General features: G+C 39.3%; 1 protein-coding gene across 2 annotated transcripts; it reads left to right on the forward strand.

Moving 5' to 3' along the window:
- The first annotated feature begins 528 nt into the window (after positions 1-528).
- LOC137878239 (uncharacterized) lies at positions 529-17,497 on the forward strand. 2 transcript variants are annotated; one of them, XM_068718456.1, is made up of 14 exons: positions 532-772; positions 6,964-7,030; positions 7,172-7,237; positions 8,617-8,667; positions 8,746-8,841; positions 9,001-9,106; positions 9,674-9,685; positions 9,836-9,874; positions 11,645-11,893; positions 12,557-12,595; positions 13,698-13,804; positions 13,925-13,978; positions 15,097-15,153; positions 15,487-17,497. In XM_068718456.1, the coding sequence occupies exons 2-14, from the start codon at positions 6,992-6,994 to the stop codon at positions 15,526-15,528; spliced, it is 957 nt and encodes a 318-aa protein (XP_068574557.1). In that variant the 5' UTR covers positions 532-772; positions 6,964-6,991; the 3' UTR covers positions 15,529-17,497. The 2 variants fall into 2 exon arrangements, with proteins under 2 accessions (XP_068574558.1, XP_068574557.1); XM_068718457.1 differs by lacking the exon at positions 11,645-11,893 and having other exon boundaries at positions 529-772.
- Positions 17,498-18,903: the final 1,406 nt, after the last annotated feature.

Here is an 18,903-nt window from a genome sequence, read left to right on the forward strand (position 1 = left end):
TGTTTTCTATTTATTGGTGTATTGTTTACTGACTGCTTGATAGTGTATATTATTTTGATCACTTTGTTTATGATTTGAGAGCAGTGTTTGATTTTGAGCACAGGTAAAACTGTTTTGAGGCGAAAGTTTCATTTTGCAAGAGGATTCAGAGGTTTTGTAAATAGTGCTTGAAGATGAGGTTTTGTGTTTACACTTTTGAGAAAATGGGTGACCGTTTCAAGAAATATGTCTTAGCAATCGAGAAAAACTGTAATAGTAGCAGTGGGCCTCCTACAGGGTCTCTAGGGAGCCTGAGCCAGCCCTGTAACTATAGGCGTTATCCAAAAAAAAAAAAAAAAGGATGCTCAGCATTGTAAGTAAATCAAAAGTAAATTCCCCTTCAACCTTCTCCTTAACTGCCGAGTCTGGTGCTTATTGCATGTCATAGCGTCGGTAAGGCGCGCCCAAGTGAAATGAACCGCTGATAAGACTCCTTTGTTTGACCTTTAAGCATATTCGGAAGTTCTCCGCCTTCTGAGGAAAACGGGGTTTATAACTAACCACTCTGCTCTGCGGGGGAGTGAAGTTTGTTTAGAAAGTCAATCAGTTTTAAGTGTTTAGTTGGACTCAAGATGCCCGTCCGTTTGGAAACTCCGGGGAGAGAGAGAGAGAGAGAGAGAGAGAGAGAGAGAGAGAAAGCTTGAAAAGGTGGAAAGTGAAAGTAAAGTTGTCAGTAGAATGGGAGCGACCCTGGAGCGCAGCAGCAGACGAACAACGCAGACACCACAGCAAGGTAGGCTCACTGATGCAGCTACTATTGTGTTTTCATTTTTATTTGTATTTACTGTGTGACTGAGGTGTATCCACTGAGAACACGTGACGACTGTAACCTGTTGATCCCGTTACTCAAATGCCTGTTGAACTATTAGCATTTTATTTTATTTTTTTAATGTATGTAACTATGTCTACGTCTTTTTAAGACAAGCGTTACGTGTTTATGGAGGCAACGTTATTAAGAGTCTCAACATCGATTGAAACGGTGGGCGGTCACGTAGATCCGGACGAGGCGATAGAACCCATGGAGCGCACTGCGTATAGCCACCATGGGCTGCCTCGCAAAGAAACTGTGATCACGTGAAGAGGGAGAGAGAACCCCTCACGTTCGCTGTAGCCTCGTTGTGATTCTGATCTGCTATCCAGATCTGGCCCAGCCGATCGCCTCAGTAGAGCTTCCTCTTGGTCTGTTTTTTTAATAATTCAATTTTTTTTTTTTTTATCATGACTCACCTGCATTTGTGGTGTTTGGAACGGCAATGGATGAAATCATGAATCAATATTTCCCCTTTATTGCCCTCTATTTATTTTAACACTTATATATATTTTCTATATATTTATATATATATATATATATATATATATGTATATATATACACATATATTTATATATATATGTATATATATACATATGTTTATATATACATATATATAAATATATATATTTATATATACATATATATACATATATATAAATGTATATATAAATATATATTTATACATATATTTATATATATACACATATATTTATATATATATGTATATATACACATATATTTATATACATATATAAATATATGTATAAATATATATATATATATACATATATTTATATACATATATAAATATATAAATCTATGTATAAATATATAGATATATGTACACATATATATTTATATATATATATACTGTATATATACAGTTAGTAAATTAGTAAATCCATGTGGTTTTCATCTGAATTTTAAATACTGCCTGCCTAATATTTCTATTTTACATGGGCCACTTAAGATTTCAGTCTGGAGTCTTCTTGTTGACACATGAGCTTTAAGTATTCAGAATTGTGTCCATAGGTTCATTCATGTTTGTGTGTACACAGGCACGTGCACAGATAGACCCCTAGTGGTGCTCAAGCACCTGCCCTTTTGCCCTGAATGAGAAAAGTGCCCCTTCTACTGGAGCCCAATTTTTTCTCCATTCATCAGTATTTAAGAATAAAAATTACTCTCTCTGTCATCAATTCCCCCCAAATGTGTTTTGATATCTGACGGGGCATTTATTTGAGTTCTTGTGAGAATTTCGCCCCGACATGCTCCGCGGCGCTCACAAGCCCCCCTGTCTCTCTACGCTTTCTTAATGTTGCTGTTAGTCGGTTTAGCGTAACGGTCTCATACCAACGGTTCCCATAAAGATGGCCGCAGCTCTGACCATCGCTGTGTAGATTTGAATGGGAGTTTCTGTCTTACTCCTCTTTTATTATACAGTATACAATGGAGACAACTGTAATAATCTTTGTGGGAACGTTGTGACACACACACACAGTTTGTAATACTGCAAATATATAAATATTGCAATACTATTGCCGATCTCAATCACTCGCTAGCTCGGCATCATTAAAGCTGGCCAGGGGCCATTGTTGCATCCATTATGTGAGACCATCTGCTGTTGGTAATATGTAAATGTTTAACCTAAAGCAACAACAAATAGTCAACCGCAAGGTAACTAATCTGTAATAAATACTTAAGTAATTTTTAGAGAAAAATTGCAGAACAACAGAAAATAGTTGGCAGATTAATCGCTAATGAAAACAATTGTTAGTTGTAGCTCTAGTTTAGTCCTTTAATATGATATAACACCCTTCTTTATGTATAAGTACTTGAATTAAGTATAATTTTCCATTTTGTACACTAAACTTTGTTGGCAACAAAAGCTGTAAGAGCTTATTAATATGTTAGATATCTCCAAAGTGAACATAAAGTACATTTTAGAATACGTTTTTTACATTTGTTATTGTGAATTGTGTTTTACGGGCATTGTGTAAGCACAATTTGCAGTGATGCGTGTGTGGTAGCCGAGGTGGAGTCTGTCGTATCCTGGTTGAACTTTCACAACATGACTGCGCAACACAGATACAGTAGCTTACAAGTCCGAGCAGTGCAGCAAATCAGAGAGTCGCCAAGTGAATGTATGAAGCGGCCTCATTGACTAAAATGAGTTGACATGGGAGTCCAAGTGATAATGAGCTGGAATGTGACTTTCACTTCCTCTCTGAAAAAAAACGTGTTTACATTTGGACCTTTTCCTTCATTTGTCCTCAGTGCGTGCTGTTGTTTTTGGCAATGAATATATTTAATGGGAGGTGCAGTTGATTAATAATGAAAAGGGACGTCTCACAAAACAAGTTTGGACATTGCGTCAAAGCTACGTTCAAGCTTCCTTATGCCAAACGAGTGGACAAAGACTTTCTGAGTGGCATGTAAGCGATCAAAGGCTTCTGGAAACCTGTGTTTGTTTGTCCTCACTGTCTCTCTCTCTCTCTCTCTCTCTCTCTCTCTCTCTCTCTCTCTCTCTCTCTCTCTTTCTCTCTCTCTCTCTCTCTCTCTCTCTCTCTCTCTCTCTCCCGCCCTCCCTCCCTCCCTCCCTCTCTCTCTCTCTCTCTCTCTCTCTCTCTCTCTCTCCCGCCCTCCCTCCCTCCCTCCCTCTCTCTCTCTCTCTATCTCTCTCTCTTAGTTTTATACTGTCTACTGGGGGGGGGGGGGCTTGTATATTCTCCGAGATTATAAAGTCACAAATTTACGGGGTAAAAAATATAAAATAGTCTTTGTTTAAGGTCAAGAAACAACATCACTGCAGGTTGGATCAACTTGTTTAATGTTACCTTTGCAAACGAAAATACATGAATTAATTTATATTATTACAGTTGAAACCAGAAGTTTACATACACTGCAAAAAGACACATAACTAATTTTTTTCTCACTGTCTGAAGCTAAATCAGACTAATCCTCTTCTGTTTCACGTCCGTTAGGATTACCAAAATTATTTATTTTTGCTAAATGCCACAATAATGAGAGAGAGAATATTTTAGAGAATTTTTTATTACTTTCTTCAAGGTCAAAAGTTTACATACATTTCCTTAGTATTTAGTAGCATTGCCTTTGAACTGCATGACTTGGGTCAAACGTTGTGGGTATCCTTCCACAAGCTTCTTACAGTACTCTGCTGGAATTCTGGCCCATTCCTCCTGACAGAACTGGTGTAACTGAGTCAGGTTTGTTGGCCGCCTCGCTCACACACGCCTTTTCAGATCTGCCCACAACTTTTCGATGGGATTCAGGTCAGGGCTTTGTGATGGCCACTCCAAGACATTGGCTTTGTTGTCCTCAAGCCACTTTTTAACTATTTTGGCAGTGTGCTTAGGGTCATTGTCCATTTGGAAGACCCATTTGCGCCCAAGTTTTAGCTCCCTGGCTGATGTCCTGAGATGTTGCCTTAATATTTCCAGGTAATGTTCTTTCTTCATGATGCCGTCTATTTTATGAAGAGCTCCAGTTCCTGCTGCAGCAAAACAGCCCCACAACATGATGCTGCCACCTCCATGCTTCACAGTTGGGATGGTGTTTTCAGGTCTACAAGCTTCCCCCTTTTTCCTCCAAATGTAACGGTGGTCATTATGGCCAAACAGCTCCACTTTAGTTTCATCAGACCACAGGACATGTCTCCAGAAGTTAAGGTCTTTGTCTTGGTGTCTTTTTGCAAACTGTAATCTGGCTTTTTTATGTTTCTTTAGGAGTAATGGCTTCCTTCTTGCTGAGTAGCCTTTCAGCCCATGTCGGTGCAGGACTCGTTTTACTGTGGATAATGACACTTTCTTACCAGCTTCAGCCATCATCTTCACAAGGTCTTTAGCTTTTGTTCTGGGGTTGATTTGCACATGTCGGACCAAAACACGTTCGTCTCTGGGACACAGAGCCCGTCTCCTTCCTGAGCGGTGTGATGGCTGGACGTTCCCATGATGTTTATATTTGCGTATAATTGTTTGCACAGATGAACGTGGCACCTTCAAGCATCTGGAAATTGCACCCAAGGATGAACCAGAGTTGTGGAGCTCCACGATTCTCTCCCTGATTTCTTGGCTGATTTCTTTTGACTTTCCCATGATTTCAAACAAGGAAGCAGAGTGTTTTAGGTGTGGCCTTAAAATACATCCCCAGGTGTGCCTTCAATTAACTCACATGTTGTCAGTTAACCTATCAGGAGCTTCAAAAGCCATGACATCATCATCTGGGCTTGCCCACGTTGTTTAACGACATAGTACTTTTGGTGTATGTAAACTTTTGACCTCAAAGAAAGTAATATCAAATTCTCTAAGAAATTCTCTTTCTCATTATTGTGACATTTAGCAAAAGTTAAATAATTTTGGTAATCCTAACGGACCTGAAACAGGAGAGGTTTAGTCTGATTTAACTTCAGACAGTGAGAAAAAAAGTGTTATGTGTCTTTTTGCACAGTGTATGTAAACTTCTGGTTTCAACTGTATGTATTTCTCTTCTTAAAAGAAAGCAGAAAGAATATCAAAGACAACGCCTATGTATGTATTTTTCAAGACCTTCGCCTCGCTCAGGGGCAGGCGGCAACCTCGGGGTCTGAAAAACTCACATTCTTTCTACTGTCCAGCTGGGGGCGACCCCTCTGGTTGCAAAAAGAAGTGTGATTGTATAGAAGTCTAGTCTAAAATGACTCTACTTCTCTCTTGATTTATTCCCTCAGTAAACATTGTAAACATGAGTTTATGGTCTCAATGGCTAGTTTAAGTCTTCCAACACTTCATGATGTTCATTTAGTAGTTGACGGTGCCTTTTACAGTAAAAATAGACCATGAAGCAGGGAGTGCTTTAGGGCGTGAATACCTTACAACTTGAACCCTTAAACAGTCTGTTTTTAGTTCATTAAACCTAATGAAAACATTTTGGTGGCTTAGCTCCACCCTCTCATGTCACTTGTGGCTGCAAAAAAAACAAGATGGCGACGGCCAAAATGGCAAAATTGATGCTTCAAAATGGCAGCCCATAACACAAAGGGTGTGGTCACGATATGTACACGTCTGAGAACCCATTTGCAAGATAAACAGGTCTAACGTGACGAGGATAGAAGTAGAATACATAGAGATGTCAGCATTATGTTCATAAAGTAACACAGAGAGAACATGAAAGAAAACGCAGTAATCTATCTTTTATGACCCTTGTCTTGCTCAGAGGCTATCCTTACCGTGAGAATACTACTTCAGGAGCAACAAAATTCAGACAGTGGCTATTTTTTTCTCACAAATTTAAGATGTTATAATCTCAGAGATTTTTTTTCTTTTCTTGTAAATTTGTGAGTTTTCTCTGCTAAATTTACTTTAATTTTGAGTTTTTCTTGGAATATCCCCCCCCCCCCCTCCCCTGGCTGCGTAAAGAATGTCTTTCCTAACAACGGCCCTGATACGCCATTGTAGCCATGTGATAATTTAACGGGATAAAATCATGTTATGAGTGCTCAAACTAAATGGATTTGTTGGCATGGTTTGGCCTCCACTTCCTTTTAGATAGATAGATACTAACTTTATTGATCCCGCGAGGGGAAATTATTTTGTTACAAGCAGCAATAGGTTACAGAGCAGCAATAGGTCACAGGTAAAAAAATCTTAATATTATATAAAAAGAAAAATACAAGAAAGATATACATGTCACAATATATACAGTTATAATATAGTAAAGATGTTATATAAAAAATGCACACTATATACACAGTGAATAGAACAGAATAATATTAAATCAACTAAATAAACAGTAGTGCAGAGGTTTAACGATTTGATTTGGCCCGAGGTGATTTATTGTACAGTCTTATAGCAGTAGGCAGGAATGTTCACCTGTACCTGTCCTTATGACAGCGGAGCTGGATCATTCTGTTGGAGAAAGTTTTAGATCCTATGATAAATTAGTTTGTCATTAGTGTCCCAAGAAGTCCATTAGATTCTTTTTGTGTGTTTGTTTTGTTCTGGTGGACTCCAATTTATCCATTAAACAATTGATATTGTGTTTTTTCCCTTTAGTTTGTCACTCATGACTGATGATCCTAAAAACAGACTCTCTTCTTCTTCTTCTTCTTCTTTAGCGTAAGTCTGGATGGTCGTGGTGGCAGCATGACATCGTGGACATTCATGACCCACATATTTGTTTTTGTAAGTGTCCCCCACGCTGCGCTCATCGCTCTGACAATATAAGTTATTGCTATGTATGTTGTGTACATGCTTTCTCTCAATCACCCAGACTATTCAAAAACCGACCCTTTTTTTTCTTTTCATTCTTAATGCCTCTGTTAGGTGTTGCTGAACGCAATTGATCCGTCGAAGGAGAAGTGTTACGACTACCTGGACATGCATTCCTGGGTATATGGTCATCATTTGCTTTATTCACTGGTTCTGTTTGAACAGGACACCAGCAAAAGGAAAACTATGAGTGCAAATCACTGTCAATATCCGCAAGCACAAATGAGATCCACTCACACGCAAATTGGTCTTGCCAGCGCTATCACATTACGCCACCCAGATTATATCTGCTAGCACAGAAGACTTCCATCACTGCTCTACTGGTGGTAAATACTGCACTACATCTCAGATTTCATATTGTACTTTTGTCTGACAGCTTTTGTTAACTGTTCAGACTGCAGAGGTTGATGTAATACAAAGAAAACATGTAGTTGCATATACTATGAACAAAACTTTGGACCCGGTTAAGGATCTGGAACCACTGGTTGTATATTAACTGTTTGCCAAGTGAGTTCCCAAACTTACATCTCTGACAAGTAATTAGTGGATGAAAAAGTATTCAGATCCACTGTGGTAAAAGTACTATTACCATTCTGATAAAATAATCCACTACAAGTAAAAGTCCTGCATTCAAAATCTTAGTCAAGTATTTTATTATCAGCAAAATGTACCCGTACAGTAAAATGTTCCCTGTCAGTGTTTTAGTAATATATCTGACGTTTTGGGATATATATTGCTCCATTAATTATTAGTGTATGTTGCATGTTGGTTAGTTTAATCTACAGCAATGCATCATATTCTATAAGGTATGTTTGTAGTTTTATTACAGTACAGTACAATATTTACCTCTTAGATGTAGTGAAGTAAACCATTGAAAACCACCTCTACACCGCCACCTAGCGTCTGCGTCGGGGGTGATATCCGGCCAATCCAAAGACGAGGATGGTAACCAATTAAATCCAGTGATACAATGTTGACTGTGTCCGCCCACTTACTGTAAAAAAAAAAAAAAAAAAAGAAAAGAAAGATAAAACACTCACGAGCGAGCGAGCGAGCAGGTGAAGGCTTAGCGAGCAGATGAGCAGTGAAAGGGCAAAGCATGGTTTTTCTCCTCGCGGTCTTCTATATTCTGGAGTGATGTGAAAACGCTCACAAAAGGAATTTGCCATTTTGACGTACCTTTACACGCACGCAAAGCGATATCGGATCTCATTTGGGCTCGCTGATATTAACAGTGATTTGCCCTCTTAGAACGCATGTTCCACTGAGCTTTTGCTTGGTTTGTCTGAGTAGCCCTTTATCAGGGTTTCTACAGCAACATTTCTGCCGATGTGTCTTTTTTTTGCAGTCCGATTCTCACTCCCTAACAATGCTATACTGTCAAAGTTTTTGAGCCTTAAAAGTTAGTCGGTCTCAATACAATAATTCTAAAAATCATTCACTAACAGTAGACAATTGACAATGTCTTTTGTCCTCCACTTCTATGTTCCACTTTCAAGGCAAATCTGACAAAGGAGACCTTCGTCCTCGTCACAACTAAAGAGCCCAAGGTAACTCACTGAGACAGTGAGCGAAAATGATCTCTTGAGGTTCTATGTGAATATATGTAAATGCGTATCGTTCAATAGGGACTGAACTGGACAGCGAGATGTACTTTAGAGGCCGAGTGCCTGCGGAAAGCCAACGGGATTGGGTGTCAGCTGATCGAGCACTGCCTTTTTACCGTGAGTGGACCGAGGCCAACTTTCATTTTCAACTTGGTGTGACGTTTGTTGTTGCTTCGATTGTGACTTTTGTGAATGATTGTGACGTTCCATGTCTCACTTGCCTTCCAAACTAATAAATTATTGTATTGCTTCTTTTTTTTTTTTTTTTAACCACAGCCACTCCCACAGAAGACAAGTCCAGAGTGCGAAGGGAACAGTTCTCAAGTCCATATCTATCACTTCATGTGCTTGATGGCGAAACGTTTCGAGCACTCTCTTGAAGGTACTTCACTTACAGATACTGTCATTTAAAAACCTTTCCTTAACCTTTCCTTAACAATGCTGAAGGCAGAAACACAAACAAAATATTTCTCAAAACAATCTAATATTTGGACTATGTACATTTGTTAGTTTTTGACATATGCTCATTTTTAGTGCAAAAGGTGTTGGTGGTTTTCAGGTTGATTTTAACAGAATCTCCCGCGGCCAAAACACGGCAATACTCTGTGGCCACCGCACATTGTCACCACCTTCTGCGCCGCACGAACCGCAAAGTAATGACGTCATCACGAGCGTACAATGTGATTACGCAAACGCCAGAAGCCTTTATAGCTTTCTGCTGCAAAAAGTGTGATTGCTCTAGCTATCACGGTTTTTAATTTTAGATCGTTTAGGGCAGGACCATGCAAACAGGAGGTCCGTTTTTAAAGGGTTAAATTTACACAAAATGTATTCTGACTCTAATTATTGTTTGAAATTGCAGTAAAATATCACCAAAGCATGATACTTAAGATGTTTTTTTTAAATGTTAAAACTCATCATTTTCTTTTCTTTCTTTCTTGCGTCACAGGCTGTGAATACAGTGAGTATGCATCCTGTGCTCTGAGCGTTAGTGTGGGTGGTAGGTGATGCGCACTAAGACACATTGTGTATTCATTTTATTAAACGATTTGCTTGCTCTCACAAGTCGTTCCCTTTGTTGTTGTAACATTGATCTAATCTTTTTGTTTAGACACCGTGTGCAAGATCTATTCAGAAACAGCGTCTACTAGTAAGTGACACCTTTTATTTAGAAATGATTAATAAGTACATGTTGATGCTGTGCATTGGAAATGACAGAAATCATGCTTGCTGTTGCATAACTGCAGGTCTTGGTCTCCGCACACAGTTCAAAGTTTCTAATGTACAGAGAGCCTGTTCACTCAGAGAACCATGGATACATATGTAACCTTTGGTTATTATGGCTTCTGCAGTTTTGGACCACAATTTCTTCCTGTTCATCGTCATGTTTTTTTCTACCTCATCATTGTTGCCTCCTCAGTCTCTGCTTTGAACTGCTGACAAAACATTCTCTAATTTAATCTTGAATTGAATCTTAAACCCCTTTTTCCATGCTTTTGTTTTTTAACCCCACCTCCTTAACATTTGAGTGCAGTAATGACAAAGCTCACATGATTTGAAGAATATTCTTGTGTAATACAGGACCACCTCCTTGGTAGAGCATCATTGGCTTTCTTTGTCTTGTCTGCTAAAATGTGCATACTGTACATGTGTGTGTTTCACTAACAACTGTGTTCCATCAATGGTTGCGACTACAACACCGTTTTTAGTACAACTTTAGATATTTCATTAAAGGTACGGGAAAGTAAATTTAGATTTTTTTTTTTATACATGTGAGATATTGTGCAAAGTACTTGAAGTTACAGAAAGCATGAAGTAATAACTGACTAAGAGTTACAAGTGAGCTGAGTTGATACTAGAATGGTGAGTTAAAATACTGCACACCACTGAGAGAACATCCTGCTAGAACTCAACGTTTTTAAATAGCAAAACCGAAATCAATCACGACTGCAGATTATTTATTCACCCAACTCCGGTTGTATCAAATGGCAGCTCGCAAAACTACGACGCACACTACGACGCACACTACGTACACTACGACGTACGCTACGTACACTATGACGCACGCTTCATACAGTATGATGTACACTCCAATGTATGCTAAGTACACTACATCGTACTCTACAGCGTGCCCTGCGTGCACTACGACGTACGCTACGCACCCTACGACGTACGCTACGCACACTACGACGTACGCTTCATACAGTATGACGTACGCTGCGTACACTACACCGTACTCTACAGCGTGCCCTGCATACACTACGCTGTACACTACATACACTACACCATGCACTATGTATGCTACTATTCGCAGTAGAAAGTGAAAGACACAACGTAACGCTACGCAAACTACGCCCTACACTACAGACACTACGGCGTACACTAGACCTTACACTACAATGTACACTTCAGTGTGCGCTAGCCAATGAAAGGATTCAACAAGTGTTGTACTGAATATGATGCCACTGCAGAGTCACATCATTTGAGAATCCCACCTACACCGAGGGGGTACTTATCCTCAGTGGAAAATGAAAAAGAGAAAAGAACTGGTACCAACAGTGAGCCGAACCATGCAGTGGAAATGAGGCGTTAGGCAGAGCATTGCTTTGAGCTAAATGCTAACATCAGCACGCTAACATGCTCACAATGACATGCCAGATACCAAAAACTCACCTATTGCTGAACTTCACAGAATGTCTCCTGCACTAAATTGTTTACCAGTCAATCTTTTTGGGGTATCCAGTCACGGCTACCTGTACCTTTAAACTACCTTTAATTTGACCAAGTCTCCCACTACTGCTACAAACATTCTTCTTGTTGATACAATAATTCTTATTGTTGATAAGTTATATTGCATTTATTGCCTACAAACCCCATATTGTAAGACTGTATTACTGAGTGACTGACTACATTTCTGCAGCTTCAGATCTGACAACAACACCAACAACAACAACACCGACAACAACAACACCGACAACAACAACAACACCGTCAACAACAACACCGACAACAACAACACCGTCAACAACAACACCGTCAACAACAACACCGACAACAACAACACCGTCAACAACAACACCGTCAACAACAACAACAGCAACAATAGCAACATTGAAGCCAACAGCAACAAAACTGGCACCAGGATCATCAGTCCCACAAGTTGAAGATGGTAAGCTATGTAAATGGCACTTCATATGATTCGGTAATAGCTACTTATACCCTGGCCATGGAAAATATTCTTTCACTGTCCACGGAAGTTTGCATACATACCTACAGTAGATCCCTTCAAGAGTTAAGATTACATTTTAAATTCATTGCTCGTCATCCTTGGTGTCTTTTCTCTCATTCAACAGAAACGTACGGTTAGAAAACACTATCTGTAAGCAAAACACGTCACATAACCGTTTACCTTTATTTACGCACTACTGTATGTGCGCGTCGTGCATCCAAAGCTGTGGACCATGGTTGTTTCGACCATGGTTTTCCAGTGGTCGAAACAAGATACGTCACCAACAATCAATAGGTCCCTTGTAGCTGCAAAGCCCTGCTTTTCATTGTAGGGCATGCGGCAAACAATGGTGCTTTTTGTGAGAATGTCTAACCGTTCACTAAGCCAGATTGCTTTCTTCTTGTGATTTTTCACAATAATATTTTGTAAAAGAATGATAATCATTTTCTTGTTTCAATGCTCTTCTGGAAGAAGTCCCTTGCTTTGATATATCTTTTTTTACTCTTGGATTTTCTGCATTTTTTAAATAATGCTAGTGTTATTCTTGTTTTACGCTGCAAGTTTGCAATTGTAATGATATGTGTTTTTTTCATCTTTCCATAGAAAATGTTAGACTCCTGAAAAACACACAGGAAAAAACAGGTAAGCTTATTCCGTTAATTCAAATTTGTCGTTGTCAGAGAGTTTAGTGTGGAAAATGTCACAAAACTTTATGTCTTCAAATGATTTGTCTGACAGTCCGAAGCCCAAATATATTCTCTAGAGAGAAACTGCCCAGCCTCACATCGGGATTTTGTTGTTATTAACTGATGCTAATTCTTTTTTTATGTTTTAATGTGATTATTTAAAAAATGTTACAAAGAGTGAAAAATATAGTTTTCTGCTCTACTAGAAGAAAACCCACACACATATTGAGATATAACTTATTTTTACTGCTTTTGTATTTGATGAAAAGTGAGCAAAAAGCAGATGGCGTCATTTGACCGGCGTAGTTCAGATAAAGGCAGCGTTCGTCTGAAAGTTTGCGTTGGTACTGCTGTTATTTTTTTTAATCTTTCCGTAGACAATACCCACCCCAAATTTGACGTTGAAAATAGGTTTAATAGATGTATTTTACACCTCTATTTGTCTGGAGACGTTTAGTTTAAATTAAGGTTATGCACGGTTGTAAAAGTCTTAGCCTACCTTCGCATGACTAGCTTTCGTATGACAAAAAACAGAACCTAAAAACACTTCAATGCAATTTGCAGATTTTGTTAGATAGAAATATTTCAGAGAGACATAGCTGCTCTGGAAGCAGAACTTACCTGATAAGTTGAGTTAAATCACAGCAAATGAGCGCTTAGGGAACCGATTTCCACCAAGAAATCAAATGTTTCCAGGTTTTTGATTTTCACTGTCCTACTATATTCCATGTGTGTAGTTTAAATAATATTGATTTGTGCACCAGTGAATAAAAATCCATAGGCATTTGGTATTTTGTATCATAAATTAAAAATGAATGGTGATGAATGGGTTGCGTGTTGGACTGCATACCCAGAGTGTAATTTGTAAAATAACGGTCTTATTTTTGGTCCCTGGCACAGTGTTAGCTCGGCAATGTAAAAACGCCATTATCGTTTACTGAAATCGGCCTAATTGTTTTCTCATAGCGCTGTTTGATAAATGTCAAATGTGGAAAGCACACAAAGATAAAAGTAAAATGTTTTCTCCTAATCACTCTCCCTGGTCTCTCCTCAACCAGAGGAGCTGAAGACGTGGTTATGGCTGTCTCTGGTCTTGCACGTGATCGTGCCACTGGCTCTTTTCCTCTACATGCGCCACCGGTGGAGGCGGGACAGGATGTCGTGGGTACTGTCAGCGTAACAGCCGACGATATTCAAGTGACATTTACTGGGACGTCATGGAGTGCGCTCCAGCAGTCTGCATATTGCAGCATGAAAGTGATTCAATGTGTCCTTTCTTTTTCAGGATTCAACCCACGTGTCCAATGGGAACTTAACAGGCGACCTGCCAATGAAAGAGGTATTGTTGCCGTTATGGATGAAGATATTCTGTGTGTGCTCTTTTCCAACCAAACACACTCTGTTTTCCTGTTATTAGGAGTCCAGGACTAATTACTAGGCCCCCAGTTGTTGCGATATACTAGACCCACTTTTGCTGTTTGAGCCATGCTATTCTTACTGACGATGTACGGCTCTACTCTTCAGTTGATCACCATTTTTCTTTATATATGGTTTGCATGTGCACGTTTAGGATAATTCATCTAAATGCGAGGCGTAGAGATGAAACCGCCAGGCCAAAAACATAACAACTGCACAATATTTAGGTGACGCCGCAAAGTAGCGTGGGATCATGGGCGATGACGCAGTCACCAACATTGCCGTTATTGCAGTGTTCATCGCTCAGGAGGCTTTTTTCTTCTTCTCTTCCTCCAAAACAAATGGACCAGGTGATTAAACCTGGTAGAAACGCTGGATAAAGCAGTTTAATGTTTAAAAGAAATCTGTTTCTCCGATGCTGTCTGGCGATCAAAGGCCGTCCCAGCGAGGCGAGCTGCCGCTAACGTTTGTTTAGCTTGTTTATCTGATAACTTAAGATACAGCCGTCCGATGACTAAAATCCTTCATCCGGTTAAAATATATAATTAGAAATGACCAAGACATAAAAAGTGTAACTTAAAAATGTGGCTTAAAACTGGATAAAATGTCTTTATTGAATAAAGAAATGTATGACGGACTACTAACGGGACCACTAGCTTGATTAAAGTTACGCATTTCTCTGGGTTTGAACGTCGTTGATAACTTTTGGGATAATGCAAGTACACAACTCAACCAAAGCATACAACATAGGTCAAGTCGTATTCAGTTACATATTATACCTTTAATTATTAACAGATGAAGGAACACTAAAATCTAATCCCCTCTAATCCCCTCCATCAAGTATGGATCTTTTCTCTGCGTTTCATTTTGTGTCTGTCTTTCATGTTTTTAACTAGCCTTTTGTGAGTAATGACCAGTACTGTGCGGCGGGTCGGTTGTGTGATCCAAACCTGGTTTTCCATCAGGGATCATTTGAACCCACGACCCTGTGCCACCGGACTAGAATTGATGGGCATGTTCTACACTTATCCTCTCTTTCAGCCAGACGCACCGCCGGCATCTCTAGACAAGGATGCGGAGAACACACATTTAATGAAGGTGATTATGAATATGAATGCATGATATCTCAACTCTTGACACATTCAGCAGACAGCAACATGAGAATCACTTTGGAGTTTTTATTTCATTTTTATTATGATAATTTTTTGGCCAGTCAGTCTTTGACAATTGAATCTTTGCCTTCTCTTGAGTTTGTTTCTGCATGCAGTGGTCATTATTGTTTGTTATCAAGTCATTCATTGTGTCTTATTGACTCTATATAGCCTGTGAAAATGCAGAAAAGTTACTTGCCAACTCATCAGCATGTTGTTAGCGTTGCTGTAGACCTCGATAGCGGACTGACACTCGTTTCTCTCTACCTGTGCCATGCAGAGGGACATTTGCGTTATCGGTGAAGACCAAACGCAGCTTTAAGGGCCCCCCCCCCTCCCGCTCACCACGTCGCCTCTGTTTGCCCTTGAATGCAACACATCTGTGTGCATGGAGCAAAGTATCTGGATCCCAGGTGGATCGGCTCAACGCTGAATTGGAACCGTTGTAATGGGACAGTATTGAGACAGGTTGACTAAGCTACTCTCTTGGAGGATTTCTGCAGGATTTGAATGAACCACAGCAAAAGTTGCCAGAGCCTCTTAAGTCTTACACCGCTGTAGTTATATTTTTTTTTTTTCGATGCATGGAAAAAAATGATGATGTGATGCACACAGCCAACACTGGCTTTACCAACCAGGACATGTAAGACCTGACTGACTGGCCCTTCTGGCAGTCTTTAAATGTGCATGCAGCTTATGTGTTACAGTAGTTCTCTATACAGTTTGGTATACTGAGTATGAATCCATGAAAATCCAAACCATATAAAAACAGTACAGCCTTGATGTCTCAGTTGATAATGTGTGTTTACTTCAATCCAGTCCAACTGTCCAAAGTGCTCAAGGCTTTTTTTTTTATTTTTATATCATTGGCACTTTTAACTCTCCACTCATCAGTTTTCTGCTCAGTGAGCCATTTGCAGCCTTTTGGTTGCAAGTTTTTAAATGCAGGTTAGAAAAATGTCACCAGGTTTCCTCTCCGACAGTCAGACAGAGCAGCAGAGGAAGTTCTCTACTTTTTCATAAGCTGTGAAAACACATTTTATTCTAACACCCTATCTCATCATATTTGAAATATGCTTGTATGGTGCATTTTCTTTTGTTTGCACTTCATGTTCCACCATTTAGCTACTGGTGCTTTTTGTTGTGTATATATATATATATAGATATAAAGATATGTATTTCATATTTATGTTTTTTTTTTAACAGCCTAAGAGGATTGTGACAGTATGTCTAGGCATGTGTGTGTGTGTGTGTGTGTGTGTAGAGGTTAGGATTAATGAATGGATTGAAAGCTGAGGAGACAGTGCTGATAGCAATAATCTCATTGCTTGAGATAAATCAGTAGTTGGAGCCTATAGGTTACTACAAATTAGAATTACTAAATTAAAACAACACAAAACTTCAGTGAAAATTGGCCAGTTCGTTAGCTTCCAATCTGAGCCTCCATCCTTGTAATTGTTCCATGAAGCCAGTCCTGTAAGTGCGTAGGACTACTTATAAGTCAATATGTTTGTATACTGATTCATGGTTAACTTTGAGAGACTTTTGAGTATTTATCATTGTGGCAGCATATTTTGTGAAACATTGTGTGAATTTTAAACAGAACATTTAAACTATGTCTATTTCCCGTCTTTGTGATTGTCTGCCCCGCCCTGCTGTGTCTCATCACCTGCACCTGCCCAGTGTGTTTGAACCCTGTGTGTCCCCCGTCTCACTGTCGGTTCGTCTCTGGTGTATTCTGGTCCGTGTTGTTACTTGTTCTGCTGAGCAACCCCGGTATGTTCCCTGATTCATCTCTGCTCTTCCCTACCGTGTTCCCTGTTTTTGGGATTTTTCTTTTAATGGACGATTTCGTTACCCATTTTTTGACTCCCCGGTTCTGTGAATTTTGTGTTGAACATTTTTCTTGACTACTACTACTACTCTATATTCAACCCTCTGTTTCCCCGTGTCTCCCTGCATTTGGGTCCGTCCTTTACTACTCCATTAAACGTGTCTTCTGTGGTATTTTTGCAATGTATGCATTTTGTCAAAATGTGAAGAAATGTAACCTTATTAACAGTTATTGGATTGTTAAGTGATTATAGCTTCTTTGTCTATTCCGATAGCATACGCTTTGGTTTGTAGAAAAATGAGACACTGTCTGTGTAGCTTCCAGTGATTCGAATCCATTCAATGAACCGGGGTCACTGCCATTGTTCTCTGATGGAGTGTGGAATTTATGCACATAGCAGCTTTAAAATATGCATAAAGCGTGACATTGCTTAACAAATAAAGTAATTCCAAATTGACATTGCTTGTTTGGTGGTCATTCATTTTGCCTAAAACAAAAGTGTACTTTATAACTTTTTTTATTTTAATGATGTTTTCAGCTCAAGCATTGTAGTTCTTTGAGCAACTTAGCAGAACGACCAGCTGCCTATATCGGATAGATGGTGACAATATAGTGTGATTGCGTACATCTATATTTCACAAACTGTTTGTCCAGTCAAACATTACAAAACTCATGTGGATTTTCCAGCGGTGAACACCTGGCATACCTGCAAACTATTTTAAAAAAATCAGACACATATCAGATATAAAGATACAAAAGAGTAAAGGCCCAATAGTCCCCAAACAAGTATCACTGATGAATTAAATATCGTCATAGTGACACTGTCCGTTTAAAGAAAACTATGTTTACATTAGGTGTATTTACATTTAAATGACACAGATTAAGTTTGATTGGTAAAGTAATTTGTTTGACAATGCTTGCTAAGAGACTTTTAATACATAATGAGTATCTAATTTGAAAGAAAAAAAATCAATATTGGCACATTCTCCTTCCTCAGTTCACAACCTCGACTTGAATGCACATCAATAGATGAGCGTCTCATGGCCTTTTTCCATTTTAGGTCACGATAACATTGAACTCCCCAAAGCGAATGCTGCAAAGTAGAAACTATCCTAGAGAAAATAAAGAGGGGGGCCAGAAACACGAGAGGTCAGACCGCTTGTTGTAAACATGCTAACAGTTGTGCCGGATGAGCTAAATCAATTGAAATGCGCTAACTGCGCAGCAAAACGGTGTATACTCAACTCTGTTTACGTTTGGTAGGTAGAACCAGGTCAGTTAAGTCTGTAAACTCTGGACGATGACGTTATGTTTGGGTGCTACTTTTACAGTTCTTGAATTACATGACTTTCTCTACTTTGCCAGAACTGGTAGGAGATCTCTCTTGTTCTAAATTTATCTAGCCCGGCTCAGTCATGTAGCTTTTATGGACGCACCGTGTGGACAACATCAAGAGAAAGGTCATGATTTTCCAGTACGAGTGGTTCTTGCATGAGTCCCAAAGTTGCATTACGATCGGGGAAAGTGAAAATCTAAAAGGACGTCTGTTTCATTCACTTCGCTCACTGACTATTTATGATGATGAGGCTGACAAAGACTTTAAACAGTTACAATGGAAATGGTTGTCAAGACTGCATTCCATTACTGAGGAATAATCAGAGATAAAAGCCATGTTTTGTCACATATTGCCATGACATGGTGGAGACATTTCCTCATTCACTCTTTCACAGTTATAGTTATTGATGTCCAAAACTCAGTGAGCACCAACCGGGATATAAACGTTGATTCCGGTGATATTGTTCTGAACGTCAAGACCTATTGTTGCAGTCTTGGCTGAAATGCGGTTACAACATTGTCACAAAA

Source organism: Cebidichthys violaceus, unplaced genomic scaffold, assembly GCF_023349555.1.
Source record: "Cebidichthys violaceus isolate CVI_PGR_0920_01 unplaced genomic scaffold, fCebVio1.0.p SCAF_23, whole genome shotgun sequence".
NCBI lineage: Eukaryota > Metazoa > Chordata > Actinopteri > Perciformes > Stichaeidae > Cebidichthys > Cebidichthys violaceus.

Excerpts from the sequence above, each read along its gene's own strand:
- LOC137878239 (XM_068718456.1), top strand. The coding sequence starts at position 6,992 with ATGACATCGTGGACATTCATGACCCACATATTTGTTTTT. Across the intron at positions 8,668-8,745 it reads TCACAACTAAAGAGCCCAAG|GGACTGAACTGGACAGCGAG; the intron begins GTAACTCACTGA and ends ATCGTTCAATAG. Across the intron at positions 8,842-9,000 it reads TCGAGCACTGCCTTTTTACC|CCACTCCCACAGAAGACAAG; the intron begins GTGAGTGGACCG and ends TTTTAACCACAG.